The sequence below is a fragment of the Podarcis muralis genome, chromosome 15 (genome assembly GCF_964188315.1).
Source record: "Podarcis muralis chromosome 15, rPodMur119.hap1.1, whole genome shotgun sequence".
Classification (NCBI taxonomy): Eukaryota; Metazoa; Chordata; class Lepidosauria; order Squamata; family Lacertidae; genus Podarcis; species Podarcis muralis.
The window spans coordinates 16443657-16458747 of NC_135669.1; the positions used below are offsets into that span (position 1 = coordinate 16443657).

Below are 15091 nucleotides of genomic sequence, written 5' to 3' on the forward strand. Positions count from 1 at the left end.
CAATGGAATTTATGGGTAGCCTAGTCATTCCTTTGAGATGGTAAACACATTAGTTCATGAAACTCTTACACATATTGATAGTTTGCTCAGCTTAACAGATACTTGCCAGACTGTATTTGCAGGGAGGTGTAAGCCCCTACAGTCCAAAGACCATTGGAAAGCTTTTCCCATTTTCTTCCTCCTTGCAGAGAAATATTTTAGGTCAATTTGAGAGAATCAAAATGGCTTCAGGATTGCTCCCCTGTACTATTCAGACACGTGGTTTATATACTTAAGTATGTGTGTTTGCCTGGTACATTTATGAACATCTATTCTATATCTGAGACCTTAGAATTCTTATAACAGCCCTGCCCTCTCTTTCCTGCCCAGAATTAGCCTCACTCTGCTGACTCCCTCTTCTCTATCCTATATGCAGACAAGCATGAGACGAAGCTCAAGGGCCTCATCTACTTCCAGGCTATTGAGGAGGTTTATTATGATCACTTGCGCAGCGCAGCCAAGGTGAGTGAAGCAGGGGATACAGGATCCCTTTCTGGGGGCAGCCACTTCACATGGGGGCAGGGGCTGGACGGGGAGTCAGGGTGTTGCTGGATTTAACGCAGCCATACAGCCAAGCCTCCTTCCCTCTTAGACTCTTACTTCCCTTCTCTCTCTGCCCCTTTCTCTCTCTCTCTCTCTCTCTCTCTCTCTCTCTCTCTCTCTCTCTCTCTCTCTCTCTTTCTCCTCCTCCAGAAGGGATTCTTCTCTCTCAGCCTGGCCAGTGTAGGTACCATCCTCTTTTATAGGCATGCCTGGTGGCTCCCCCTAAATGCTGCACTGCCTTGAGCATTTGAACTAACACGGCCTCCTTGTACTGGAGGGTTTCGGCTGCATTTTGACCTGAGCTCAGTGCCTGTGTGCGGAGCGAGAGACAGGATTTAACAACGTGCCATGACTTCTCAAAATAATAATAATTAACAACAACCCTCCTGGCTGTCAGAATGGCATTGAAAAGTGTGCAGGCTGGACACTGGCTGGTAATCCCTGGTGAAGAATTCGGGTCCTCTGAACGCAGAATAAATATTAAAATGATGCAGGCTGGAGGGCAACGTTCACAGGGCCCTGCCACCGACTGCAATCGCAGCCCAGCTTCCTCTCAGCCATGTTTCATCCTGCAGTCAAACTGGCCTTGGGCGCTTCTGCTACTAACTTGAGCCATGCCTGGTGGCTGCACCCAGCCTTCAAGCCCAGCTCCTCCTCCTCCTCCTCCTAAGGTGCCTTTAATTCTCTCCTGTTTTTCTATTCTCTTCCAGCACCTAGCCGACTTTCTCCCTGCCCCCTTCAGTGGAGAGGTTGGTCTCGACGCTCCCTACCGTGCATTGGGGGGTGGGGGGGGGGCAAGATGGGGGGTGTTTGTGGAAAAGCAGCCTCTGCTTACTCTAACTGGGTTCAGTGACATTTGGTCAGGGGGTAGATATGGCATCTCTCCGTTCCACAAGCTGGTTTCTTAACACACTCCCTCTAGCTGCCCTGAGTCTCTTTCCAACTTCCTTAGTGCTAACGGAACCAATTTTGGGGGAAAGGGGAGAGACCTTCTAGCTAGGGGCAGCTTGCACAGCCAGGTGAGCCTGTCTCTTCTCTCGGCAGAGCCCCAACCCGGCCCTCACCTTCTGCGTCAAGACTCACGACCGCCTCTACTACATGGTGGCCCCATCGGCCGAGGCCATGCGCATCTGGATGGATGTCATCGTGACAGGAGCCGAGGGCTACACGCAGTTCCTGAACTGACGGAGGGGAGGGCCAGAGGATGCCACCGTGAGCCCTGACCTGGCTGTCTCTTCCTCTGCGAGGGAGGCAGGAAGAGACACCAGCCAGACTCGCTTGGACTGACAAGGCCCTGCCAGGCCTCCATCACTGCCGCAGCTGCAGGAGGGCAGCCTCGTGGGGCCACCTGTGCCAAAGATCTCACGCTACCCCAGCTCTGCCCCATGCTCAGTTCCTGTAAAAAAGCGCTCAGGGCCCACGTAGCAGCAGAAGTCAGCTGGGGGAGACACAGGTGCCTTCTGGCGCTTAGCCCAGTTTTCTTCCTCCTGAGGACTAGCGGCATGGTCTGTGCCAGCTGCCCTATAAACCGCAGGGGAGGGTGGGCTTCACCTACCACCATGTGCCTTGTTGGGGGAGAGAGTAGCATCCGACACCTGTTCTCCCTGGCTTTGCCTAGTCCAAGGCTCAGGGTAGGGTACTGGGAGCAGGCAGACCCCTCCCCACACCTTCCCCGCTGCCAGGCGAAGGTGGGCTCCAGCTCAGCCTGGTCCTCTTCCCATCCTACCCTCGGCCAGAAGAGGTGGATTTCTTTTCTTTTGCCTCGGTGGTCACTTTTATACCTTGCTTTAAAAAAACTACAGCAGCTCTCCTTCTGTGCCTCAGGGCTGTTGAGGTTGCTGCTGTTGAGGGGGGGGGGGGAGAAGGACAATAAAACCTTTTGTGTAACTAGAGCCTGAACATTTGCTTCTTTTCCTCCATGTAAAGGGGACCGCCAGGTAACAGCAGCATCCCCCCAACTTCACCCACAGTGCGCATCATGTAGTGTTCTTAAAGGGTGGCAGGTTTGCATCTGGGCAGCGGGGCCTGTCCTGGAAGCTAAGCTCTCTCCCATCTTGACTGCCATAGCCATGCCCAGCGTAGATTTGGGAATTATTAGAAACAAGTTCCAAGATTGCCTGCGTTTAAATGAATCTGAGCCCTGGAAGGATGCTGGCCAGAATCGCACCGAGGGCAGGCACAGAAACCTCTGAGCAGCCTTTCTTGGGCAGCACAAAGGTCTCACACTTTAGCTAGTGGGGCCTCCCGCTGCCGTGCGATTTCTGTTCTCATCCTGAAGCAAAGTTCTTAACCGAAGGTACCATTTCTGGGTTAGCAGAGTATGTAACCCGAGGTACCACTGTAAGTGCCGTCAAGCCTGACTTTTAGAAGTTACTGATATTCCCCATTGTCATCCTCCAGGAATTAAGTCTAATCCCATTTTTAAAGCTGTCTTAAATTACTGGGCGCATCAGTACTTGTGGGACTGAATCAGGAAGAACTTTCTGACAGAAAGCGCTGTTCAAGAGTGGGACGGACTCCCTTGCAAGGTGGTGGGCTGTCCTTCCTTGGAGGTTTTTAAGCGGAGGTTAGATGGCCATCTGCCATGGATGCTTTAGTTGAGATTCCTGCATCACAGGGGGTTGGACTAGATGGTCCCCCCCTTACGATACTATGAATGCCGTAGTTTAACTAGGCCCTGTTAAAAGAAATCCTTCCTTTTGTCTGAATTGAATCTTCCAACAATCCCCTTTGTTGGGTGGCCCCCAAGTCCCAGTATTACAAGAAAATCTCCCTCTTCCCTTTTCCCACAACTCAACATAAACTTAATACCACAGTCCCATCCCCCTTAACTCCCCCTATGCTAAAAATGTTTGCAGCAGCCCCTTGGTGATTCCGGCTGTTCTCGTCCAAACTTTCTCCTTCTCTACAGTGTTCTTTATTTTAAGGGAGAAATCGGAGATGTACACAGTATTGTAGCTGCTTAAAGGCAGTGCAGTGTCAAAGCTTCTGGTAGGACCAGGCAGACACGCTCTATTTAGCCTTCCTTGGTTCCTGCCTCTTTTCCTCAAGATCTGGGAGTGATTACAAGGCACTGTCCCGAGGTGAAGCCGCCCTTTTCAGAGGCAATATACCACTTGCTGAGACAGCAACATCTAATGCAGCCTTTCTCAACCTGTGGGTCCCCAGATGTAGTTGGACCACAACTCCCATCACCCCTAGCTAGCAAGACCAGAGCTCAGGGATGGTGGGAGTTATAGTTCAACAACATCTGGGGACCCACAGGTTGAGAACCACTGGTCTAATGGATATTTGTGGGAAGGGACCAATGCTAAGCAACATCCAGGAGGAGGAGGAGGACAGTGAGCGACCTGATCTACCAAGGCACTGATTTAGCCCTTATTGCATTTCTATTCCCAATTTTTCTCCAAGGAGCTCAAAGTGGTGTACCTGGTCTTCCTCCTCATTCAATCCCCAGAACAACCCTATGAGGGAGGTTAGGTTGAGAGGCAGTGGCTGGCCCAAGGACACCCCATGAGTGTCACAGCCATGTGGGGATTTGAACTCTGGTCCTAGTCGAACACTAACCACTGCACAACACTGCCTCGCTTCCTGTAGGCTTTGCACAAGGGGAATGTGGTGGTCAGGGCGGGTTATTGCGTGTAGAGAGATGCAGAGGAGAAGCAAGCAAATTGGCTTTATTCTCTGGCCCCAGCCATGCAGAGCACCAGCCCACCCAGACAGACATCAGAAGGACAGCCACTTTTGGTGATGGAGCAACATTCTGGGCCGGCAGCAGCCGCCACTCCTAGATCAAGGACAGAACAAGGCAGGCCCCAACGCAGAGCCAGGAGCGAAAGAGCAATGTGCCTGCAGAGGTGAGGCGGTCGCCATAGAGATGCAGGAGACGCAGAGCCAATCCATTGGTCCAACCAAACCCCTCCTGCAAAAGGAGATGGGAAGGTCAATCCAGGCTTCACAGCAGCTGCAGCCAGGTGCCCCTACATCCAGCCCCATATGTGGTGGAAGCAGGCACCAGTTTATGGCTTTGATGGGGGAAAGGGCTTAATGCCTCACCTGTACTTGATACTCTCCCCCACCACCGGGTTTTCCATCGCCTTCGACATCATACTGGGGGGAAAAAGGGGGGAGTTAGGGCAGACAGGCAGGTACACAACCTCAGTAAGGTGTGGGTAAGGATGACGCTGGGTATGGAGTGTGTGGCAGGACAATCACTCCACCCAGAGCAACACGGGGAGGGTTTTCTCTTCTTGTACCCGAAGCAGGCTTGGAGGACAGCTAAGAGAGCTTCCAAACGCCTGTTCACCAACCCCATTGGGAATAAAGGATGGCAGTGGCTAAGAGTACCAGACACGGGATTATCTGCTATGTAGCAGCAGCAGCAGCAAGACAAGGCTGGTCTGGGAGCACGGGGTGTGTGCGTGTGCGTCTTACCTTCTCATACATGTAGTGGTATTTCTCGTAGACAGCCAGATTCATGCGGATCCAGCGCTGTGCCAAAGTGAAGGCCAGTTCTTGTGCTCGAGGCAACGAGGACTTGGCCAGACCTGGCGAGCACAAAGTGGTGTCAGAATGCAAGCAGGGGTGGCAGCGGCCCTGCAGAGGAGCAGTGCAGCATCTTTCCCTGGGTGAGGCAAGGCTGCAACTGGCAATAGCAGACCAAGAAGGGGTGGGTGGAAACACCCCTTCTGTGCTATTGGCAGAGGGGCATATATTTGCAACACCTGGAACTAGTAAACCTCCAAAGAGAGAGCTCTGTTTTCCCTTTAGAACATTTCAGAACAGGGCTTTACCTGAGATCACCATGTCCTGGAGAGGGGCCCAGGCATTTGGCAGGTCCCACTGCTGCTGTGTTCGAACCAGAGAGGTGGGCACTCCGTGGGGATAGGAGAGCGCTGAACTCGACTGCGGGCACAAAGAAGAAGAAGAAGAAGAAGAAGAGGAGGAGGAGGAGGAGTTTGGATTTGATATTCCACTTTATCACTACCCTAAGGAGTCTCAAAGCAGCTAACATTCTCCTTTCCCTTCCTCCCCCACAACAAACACTCTGTGAGGTGAGTGGGGCTGAGAGACTTCAGAGAAGTGTGACTAGCCCACCGTCACCCAGCAGCTGCATGTGGAGGAGCGGAGACGCGAACCCGGTTCCCCAGATTACGAGTCTACCGCTCTTAACCACTACAAACACACTGTGTGGTTCAGAGGCAGTTATAGGTCAGTGCAACCGGTTTGGCCACACTGCAGGGGGCACCTCAACAATGCTCTAGAGCAGAGCAAGAAAGTGGGTGAGTGTGCGCGCCAAATTTCAGCATTGCACAGGGCGCCATTTTAATAATTGAGAGCCCAAAGTCTGCCACTGTGTGTCTGGAGCAACAATGAGCAGAAGGGCACCTTCAGGAATCAGGACAGTGGCCTGGACAGAGGGTGAGGCTGGTGTAGCAGAGGATGCCATGGGGTCACCCATGCAACACAGCGCATTTGCTAGAGTTCGGCAAGCGCAAATCACAGGTACTGTAGGGAGGTAGAAGTAGCAGCTGAAATTTAGTTTGTTTATTATATCTGTATACCACCTATACCTGCCGGTCTCAGGGCAGTTACAATATAAAATCACATCACACACACACACACACACACACACACACACACACACACACACACACACATTTTCAGTGGGCATTGGATGTCACTTTAAAGAGTAGCATTTTTGCCTGGCACCTAAAGCTGTATCATGTAGGTGTCAGCTGAACCTCCCTGGGGAGAGGTACAGTCAGTAGCTGAACGGGTTCACGGGAAGTGTCTTGCATAAAAGGACCCTCAGCAGCTGCCTGACCAAGGACTTGGTGCAGGTTTCCCACAAAGCCTTCCTCTAAAGGAGAAGGCCTCACGGTTTCCCTGGCAGTTCATTCCATCACTGCTCTTCCCGGTCAGAAGTTCTTGCTCAACTTGCCTCCTGTCGAAAGCCCAGAGGGCTTCTCTCCCACTAAACCTGACAAAACGCTTGGAAGGCTTATTTCAACAGTGCTCCACTCACTGGTGGAGGAACGGGAGTGCGGAGGGAGTGGACTGCCCCCGGCACCACTATTCCGGTAGGGTGCCATCGTGGCAGCCCCTGCCCCCGTGCCGCGCACCACCACTGCACACCGGGTGCCACACCCCCACAGGTGGCGTGACACATCCCCATAACGCATGCCACACCCTTGTGAGGTGCGTCACACCCCCAGGGGTGTCAGCCATGCCCCCACTTGCTCTCTGCCCCTGGTAGCAGAGCATGCAGCTTTGCCACTGGGTTCACTCTCCTTCCTTCAGGTCTGCTCTGGCAGATTTCCTTTGAAGCCTGCCTTAAACTCCAAAGTGCCCCCAAGAGCACCCAGGAGTCCGTCTGGGTGAAGAGAAGGGCACCCTCATTCCCCAGCTCTTGGAACTGTTCCCAATTCCCTCCAGCTAGCTGGAGAGGTCCCAGCCTCCACCTCCCCAACCCAGTCCCACCTCCCTATGTCTGCTTACCTCCAGGTAGCGAAGGGCTTTCTCGGAAGTGGCCACATCCACCCCACATTCCATCCACAGGGGCATGAGGTTGGTTGGATAGAAAGCCTCATTGTGCCTCTCCTGTTGTAGGTTGTAGTCCAGCCAGACTTCAGTACTGTTGCTCCAGAGGACAGCACGGACGGCAGCCACCCTTCGCTCGTGAGCAGCCTGGAAGAAGTTGGCCTTCTCGCTGTTCCCTGGAGAGGCAACAGCAGCCTCAATTTATGCAGCTCCAAAAAACCTCTGTCCCATAGGCTCAGCTTCCAATTAATCCAGGGTGTATCCTCTCTGCCTAGTTGGCTAGACCTCTCTTCCTCAGCATCATACAGGGGTTCCAGCTCACCTCTGCCAAGGTGGCACCCACAGCAGATGTGCAACACCAACCACAGAGGTGGACTACGAGGTTCCCCCTGACTATGCAGCTGTGTCATCCTGTGCCTGAGAGCCAGTCCAAGGGACCATATGCTCTGCACCCACCAGGGATGTGGGCTGCACCATTCAAGACCCCTGCAGCCACATACCCCATAACTGTTCCACTTTAAGCATGACATCTAGGAATTACAGAAGTCATCCCGGCTTCTGATTGGATCCGAGACATCCTGGTTTGGCTCCCACAAACCGGCCACCCCAAAAGACGCACATCCCAATTTTCCTCTGCGGCGTGTTGGAGGCTATGTACCCATTGGGCTCCCAGGGGATACCTCATCTCAGATGTCTCACCCAGAACCCCATAGAACGTGGCCAGAAGCTGTTCCACCCTGCAAAGGATGGCGTTCAAGTCCACCGGCACGATGGCACTGGTTTTGGTGTCTTTCAGGGAGGCCGCAAGCAGGGATGACTCCGGGAGGAACCAACGAGAGGAGAAATCCCAGCCTGACTCAGCTGCACTCTTCAGCTCAGCCCAGAGGATTTCCCGGGCTCCTGTGCAAAGAAACAGGACAGGAGAAGAAAAAAGATAATCAATGAGGCAGGGCAGGGAGAAGCACCCCAATGTGCCTTGCACTGCCAAATAAGGCCTGGATGGAGCTCCCCTGTTGTCTCCCCCTGGTTTACAAGGCCAAGCAACACCCCACCAGGTCTTGAGAGGGAAATCCCTGGGACCCTGTTGGGTAGCTGGGGAATATGAAAGCCTCCTCTGCCCACAGGTTCAGCTCTGGATCCAACCTAAAAAGCAGCCCTAGAGGGATGCAAAGGGCAGAGGCTTGCAGGGCTAGTTACCTTCATCTAAGCCAGCAGCAGTTTCCACATCCTTCATGTAGGACTCTGGTCTGGGAGGAGGAGGGTGAAATGAGGTGGATTTAGTGAGAATTCAGTTCTTAGAAGCCCATCGCCACCTCAGAAGATGGGCATGTGACTGCCCAACCAATTCCAAATGTGATGCGTTGCACACCTCACCTGGGCCCCCCAACTTGGACATTGTAACGGTTCAAGGTGTATTCCTTGCCCCCAAAGGAGACATTGACAGCCCGGTGATCTTGCCAAAACTGGTACTCAGCCTCAAGGAGATGAAGATTGTGCCTGAGGTAAGGGGGAAAGAGCCAGAAAGAGCAACTGGGCACAATTGGCAGGGTATGTCCTGGCTGGGAAAGTTCCTAGAGCAAACTTTTTCAGCAGGGGGCCGGTCCACTGTCCCTCAGACCTTGTGGGGGGCCAGACTATATTTGGGGGGGGGAATGGACGAATTCCTATGCCCCACAAATAACCCAGAGATGCATTTTAAATAAAAGGACACATTCTACTCATGTAAAAACATGCTGATTCCTGGACTGTCCGCGGGTCGGATTTAGAAAGCGATTGGGCCGGATCCGGCCCCCAGGCCTTAGTTTGCCTACCCATGTCCTAGAGACATCAGGAAAGGCACTTGGAAGCTACATTTTTGCACAGAGGCTGAAACAGGGGGAAGAAGATGGACACTTTTCTGTCCTTTTCACATCACCAGCTCCATTCCTTCTTGAGCAGGCAGTCCAACACCTCCCCACACCCAGCATCTCAATAAAATAATAATAATAATAATAATAATAATAATAATAATAATAATAATAATAATAATAATATTTATACCCCGCCCTCCCCAGCCAAGGCCGGGCTCAGGGCAGCTAACAAGCAATAATAAAAACAAGTTGAATGAATACAACTTAAAAACAAGATTAAAATACAACATTAAAATATTGAAACATTAAAATATTAAAATGCAGCCTCATCACAGGAGGAGAAAGAAAAAAGAAAGAGGGGGAGGGAATCAAACTGGCTCCAAGCCAAAGGCCAGGCGGAACAACTCTGTCTTACAGGCCCTGCGGAAAGAAATCAGATCCTGCAGGGCCCTGGTCTCATGAGGCAGAGCGTTCCACCAGGCCCGGAGCCAGTGTTGAAAAGGCCCTGGCTCTGGTTGAAGCTAATCTAACTTCCTTAGGGCCTAGGACCACTAGGGTGTTGTTATTTATGGACCTTGAGGCACTCCGTGGGGCATACTGGGAGAGGCGGTTCCGTAGGTACGAGGGTCCTAGGCCGTGAAGGGCTTTAAAGGTCAAAAGCAGAACCTTAAATCTGACCCTGTACTCCACCAGGAGCCAGTGCAGCTGGAAAAGCACTGGGTGAATATGCTCCCATGGCAAAGACCCCGTGAGGAGCCTCGCTGCAGCATTCTGGGACAGCTTCAAGGGCAGCCCCGCGTAGAGCAGGGGAAGAAGCAGAAGAGGAAGCACCAGCACAAAACTGGGTTTCCCTCCATGCCCCCTGCAAAAAAAAGGATGGGGGACTGGAGAGAACCAGGGCTCTTACCTCAAAAAGTCGGTGTCGTTTGTGTGTTTCCAGTAACTCTCCACCATCAGCGTGAGGAAGGGGGGCTGACTTCGGCGCTCATAGTAGACCCTTCCCCCATTTGGGATGTGGCCCAATCTGTCATCGGGAAACAAAATTGGAGCAGGAGAGTGTATGGCAGCTTGCGCCGATGAAGTGTGCGCACACAGTGCGCTGATGGGGTATGTGTTTCCCTTCCATTCCCAAAGATAAGCCCAAACACTTCTGTCTGGCCATTCGTTCCCCCTTCTCATCCCTTCGGGAGATAGCCAGAGCAGAAGGAAGAGACCCGCCCCGTCACCCCAGGAGAACCTCACTTGTCCACAAGGTAGAGGAAATTCTCAATCATGCCTTTGGCGGTGGCCGTCATATTGGAGAGCAGCAGCCCTTCAATGACCCAGAAGGAATCCCTGCAGGAAAAGACCAGGGTTCTAGAGGAAGGCAGTAGCAAATAGACTGAAAAGAAGCTGCCAGGCATGAGAAGACGCCCCTCCCACCAAATCCTTGACTCTACACACTTCTCACCAGTAGTAATATTCAATGAATCTCCCACCAGGCACAATCAGTGGGTTTGGCACGTAGATCAGGGAGTGACGGTCAGGGCTAGTTTTGACTTCTGGTTTCATCTGAAAGGCAAAGATTGATTGACTGATTGATTAATTAATTATTTATTTATAATGTTGCAATACATATATGAAATCTTTACATAATGATACATATACATTATATTCATAAGTTCACATTTCATTATGTACCAACATTTATCCATTTCTTATTTCTTGCCCTATGTCTTCCCTCCACCCATGCGTGACTTCCTTGTTATTATTTTATAACTTTATTATTGAGATTGTATTTTTTGTATCTTAATAATTAAACATTCAGTCTTATATATCTGCTTAGCTTAACTTAACTTTGTGAAATCAGTCTATACGTATCAATAAATTATCGTTGGAGCATGTTTTGGCCATGTATTCTTCTACACATTTCCATTCCTGTTTGAGATTTTGATTAGATTGCATTCTAATTGTTGCCGTCATTTTTGCTACTTCAATCATTTCAAAAGAATTATGTTGCCAATCTTTCAATGTTGGTACTTCTTCTGATTTCCAATTTTTTGCAATCAATAACCTTGCAGCGGCTGTTGCATATAAAAAGATTCTCTTCATGTCTTTGCGGATGTCATTTGTTATAATTACTAAAAGGAATGTTTCAGGCTTCTTACCAATTGTTGTTTTAAAGATTTTTTTCAGTTCCTCATGTATATTCCCCCCCCCCCAAAAAAATTTAATTTTATCACATCCCCACCAGACATGATAGAAGGATCCCTCTGATACCTTACATCTCCAACACAGATTTGATGTTCATTTATAAATTTGTAGCCAGTTTTACAGGGGTTAAGTACCACCTGTAAAACATCTTCATAATGTTTTCTTTGATAGTAATGCATGTGGTGAAATTACTATCTGATTTCCAAAGTTTTTCCCAATGATCTAATGAAATCGCAAAGATTTGTCTGTCGACCTCTGCTGGGCCACAGCCAGCCCTCAGCTCTGGAGGCCCTTGGGGATTACCTGCCTGCCTAGCTGCCTCCATATGGCATTCAGATCCCGGGCCCAGGACTGCAGCTTCTTGTCCGCAATCCCCTGAAGAAGTGGGGGGCTAGAAAGAGAGCAAAGAGAGTGATGGAGAGGCCAGTCCAGCTGCTCAAGAGCCACATGGCAACTCCCAAAGAGAAGGCAACAATTGAGACCTTGAGGCGCTTCACGAGGCTCTCTCACCTAGTTCTCAAAACCTGCAAGAGCCCTGGGCAAAGGAGAAGGACGGTGCCAGGCACACCACTCAGAGATTTCCTAAGTCATGATGGCTATGCTCTGTGCATCTGAACACCAGTTGCTGAAAACCACAGGAGGGGAGGATGAACTTGTCCTCAGGGGTCCCGTTTGTGTTTTTCCCATTGGCAGCTGGTTGACCACTGTGAGAACACGATACAGAAGGGCTCTTCCTATGTTCTCATGACAGGGTGTGGTAAGAATGGACTTCTAAACCACCTTGTTGAGGGAACACAACAGTCAGTGTGGTGTAGTGGTTAAGAGCGGTGAACTCGTAATCTGGTGAACCGGGTTTGCGTCTCCACTCCTCCACATGCAGCTGCTGGGTGACCTTGGGCCAGTCACACTTCTTTGAAGTCTCTCAGCCTCACTCACCTCACAGAGTGTTTGTTGTGGGGGAGGAAGGGAAAGGAGAATGTTAGCCGCTTTGAGACTCCTTCAGGCACTGATAAAGCGGGATATCAAATCCAAACTCCTCTTCTTCGTCTTCTTCTTAAATAAAATGTGGAGCCAAGGAAATAAAGCAAGTCCAGTTAGGGACTCAGCATTTATTTATTCTATTGCAATGGGGCAGTGCTCAGCTTAATGTGGTTACGGTGTGTTCCCTCAAGTAATGAGCAAGGTGGCACAGAAGCCCATTCTTACCACAAGGACGGCACCTTGGGTATGAGTCACCACCCAACTCACCTCGGAAGGTGGCAAGATGAAGAGGAGCCCCTGAGCTTAGCAACCAGGCAGGTTCGTGTTTGTGGGAGAAGAGGCAGCCCTTCTAGTAACCTGGCCCCAATACATTTAGGATTGGATAGGTCAATGCCAACATTTTGAACAGAACCCAGAAAGGACTTAGAAGCCAGTGTGACTGTTGAAGACCTGGTAGTCCCACTTAATAGTTGTGCTGCTACATTTTACAGCGAAGTTTCTCAAGAGTCCTAGACGGCAGCTCCACATAAGAGCACGTTGTAATGCTCTGAAACACCTCACAGTCCGAAAGGAACAGAACAGGAGCACACAGCGCCCAGCCCCAGCTCTTTTGCTCCCCGAAACCTGCCCCCAAGCTGTGCTGGTAGAGAGAGGAAGTGGGTAGAGGTGGTCAACACTGGGCAACAGAGCCCTACCTGTCTGTCCAGTCTGGAGGTTCCCAGTTCTCAAGCTCCTGCCCTCGTGGGGAAAAGTTTTCATCTACAAACACTTTCAGCTGCTCTTGGGTCAAGTCCCTGCCAGGCGTCTCGTTCACCAACTTCTGGAATCGCTCCAGAACCACCTCTGTGAAGGGAAGAGATATCACAGCAAAGACCAGGCCTTGTCTAGACTCAGGGTTTAGGAGATAAGGATGGTTCTAGCAAGCCCCAGCCTTCGATCCCCAAGTCTAACCTCACAGCACCAGCACATTTCTTGCCATGTGAACAAGCAGCAAATTAGGCCACTCCAACAGAGGTTGGGTGGCTGTCCCCCAAGACCGCCACACCATTCAGGAGATGACAGGTTCCACCTGCAAGCTTGTCTTGCTGTCATTCCGGGTGTTATCCAAAGCTGGCACATTCCAAACTGTGTACATTTCAGACTTTGAAAGCTCCAGCAAATTGCCTTGACTTGTTACAGAAACCGGAAAACCTGGTATTCGTAAAGCCAAATAGATACACCCTTTGGGGGGAGAGGCTCTGGCCTCAGCGAGAAGAGGGCTGGGGGAATAATGAGGGTCCTGCATCTCCCCATGGGGTGGAGGGTGGGGTTGACTGGGCCTTGCCAATTCACCTGGACTTTCCTTCAGCGGCATGTCCACAAAGAACTTGTCATCTGTAAAGAGCTTGGCTTGCTGGACCTGCCTCAGCAGCTCCCCGGTGCAGTAGATCTCACTGGAGGGGTGGGGAGAAAGAAGCAAGTGTAAGAGGGTCAGCAAAGACCGCCACCAGCGGAATCCTTCTGTTCTAAAGGCAGTGGGGAGCGGGGAGGGAATTGCCTGCCAGACCTTGGGGTTATCCTTTCCTACAAATACACACTATCTTCACCCAATCAAAGTGACTTGAGACCTGATTTTTCACAGCATACACCTGAGGAGGAAGAGGTGACACAATGGAAGGCCAGAGGAGAGAAAACTGCAGTCATCCTGGAAAGCGAGCAGAGCAAGGCATGGAGGGGACAGAGGTTCTCCACACTCTCCCTGGCAAGTAACCAGCCAGCCACTTTGCCTGGCACAGAACATCTGAGAACAGCAGGACAGTGTGGAACCAGTAGGGGGAGGCTCAGACCACTTGACACTCTCGCAGCCAACTTCCCTCAAGAGATGAAAGTGAGCCCTGCCTGATGCTGGCAAAGGAAGGGACCCTTGCGGCTGCTCCTTTCATCAGATCAGCAACCATGGTTCAGAGCAAAGAGCATCTAAGCCCCCTGACTGGGGTGCCTCCTACCATCCTGGGAGAACATACTGTAACATCTCTGATAACCTCATTTATTTCCTGCTGTTCCCCCAGCGAGCAATGCAGTTCTCTCAGAGGGATTCATGGCTGTGAAGGGATCTTCCTGTATCCTAGGCCAGCACTAACCACTGCAGCACACTCAGGATCCCTTCAGTTTTAGTGCAGTGGCAAGGAGGTCTTCAAAAATGCTCTCCTGGGTAGAACCTGAAGAAGCTCATACTCCTGCCTCCTACCCTCACCCCCGTTTCTCCATAGCCCCAGAAAACTCACTCACCTGTCACAGGGTGGTGGTAAGCTGCTTGCCACTGCCTGCTGCCCAGCAACAGCTACGCAGATACCTAGGAGCACCCACCAGGCCATCCTGGTGGAACAATTATTTGCTGTAGAGAGTTGCTGCAAAGAAAGCTGTTGGACTTTACCCATGTGAAGACCAAAAAGCAACTCTGGAACCTGACCTGGGACTTATTAAGAGAATGTGTAGGTGTGGCTTGTGTGCCACAGGCCAATAGCATTTGGCTATGGAAGTTGGGTGGAGCCTGCTACAGACTGGCACCTGTGGAAGGGACTGGAGCACAGTACTCTGAACTAGGAGTCTAGTTTATGCTCCCATGGCACTCCATGTAAAGAGTAGCAGAATCTGGCGCTGACTGATCTATAAAAAGGAAGTCCTCTCTCTCCCCCCCCCCCACTCATGAATGCAGATGAAGTGCTTGCAAAGAAGGATCACTTTTACTTCTGCCTGGCTACTTCTCTTGACCTCCCCCACACAATTGGTGTTGCTCATTCCTTTACAAGGGGCACAAACACCAGGGAAGGCAGCATCTAAACACAGCTGCTCCACTTTGGCACTTGGGTGAAAGCCCTAATTCTACCAGCCGGGCTTGCTGAGATACCTGACAGGAAGTGTTCAGCTAGACCAGAAGCAGGTGCCAGTTCCTCTGGGCCTGG

The 15091-nt window shown here is 51.1% G+C and overlaps 2 protein-coding genes across 19 annotated transcripts in view; one reads left to right on the top strand and one right to left on the bottom strand.

Annotated features, from left to right (window-relative positions):
- PHLDB1 (pleckstrin homology like domain family B member 1) overlaps positions 1-2474 on the top strand; it is a 43610-nt gene extending 41136 nt beyond the window's left edge. For 14 of the 18 annotated variants that reach the window (XM_077919412.1, XM_077919416.1, XM_077919415.1 and 11 more), the window contains 4 exons: positions 416-501; positions 733-762; positions 1293-1331; positions 1627-2474. In XM_077919412.1, the coding sequence (XP_077775538.1) occupies positions 416-501; positions 733-762; positions 1293-1331; positions 1627-1767 (296 nt within the window). In that variant the 3' untranslated portion in view covers positions 1768-2474. The remainder of the gene's footprint in view (positions 1-415; positions 502-732; positions 763-1292; positions 1332-1626) is intronic. The other 4 variants (XM_028708861.2, XM_028708872.2, XM_028708874.2 and 1 more) reach the window with 2 other exon arrangements.
- A 1767-nt stretch (positions 2475-4241) lies between these two features.
- On the bottom strand, positions 4242-14589 carry TREH (trehalase). Its single transcript, XM_028708877.2, has 15 exons — positions 14418-14589; positions 13482-13582; positions 12845-12992; positions 11472-11559; positions 10426-10526; positions 10218-10310; positions 9883-9999; positions 8500-8622; positions 8323-8372; positions 7825-8025; positions 7084-7301; positions 5376-5487; positions 5017-5129; positions 4639-4692; positions 4242-4504 (listed from the first exon to the last, which is right to left on the bottom strand). Exons 1-15 carry the CDS (start codon positions 14564-14566, stop codon positions 4370-4372), a joined length of 1803 nt encoding a protein of 600 aa, XP_028564710.2. The 5' UTR covers positions 14567-14589; the 3' UTR covers positions 4242-4369.
- Positions 14590-15091: the final 502 nt, after the last annotated feature.

What these genes read in the sequence shown, in the direction of transcription:
- TREH (XM_028708877.2), bottom strand. Translation starts at nt 14,566, where the DNA reads ATGGGTAAAGTCCAACAGCTTTCTTTGCAGCAACTCTCTACAGCAAAT. An exon ending in GTCCAAGTTGGGGGGCCCAG is followed by an intron (nt 8,373 to 8,499) that starts GTGAGGTGTGCA and finishes TCCTCCTCCCAG; the next exon opens with ACCAGAGTCCTACATGAAGG. An exon ending in TGCTGCTGGCTTAGATGAAG is followed by an intron (nt 8,026 to 8,322) that starts GTAACTAGCCCT and finishes TTCTTTGCACAG; the next exon opens with GAGCCCGGGAAATCCTCTGG.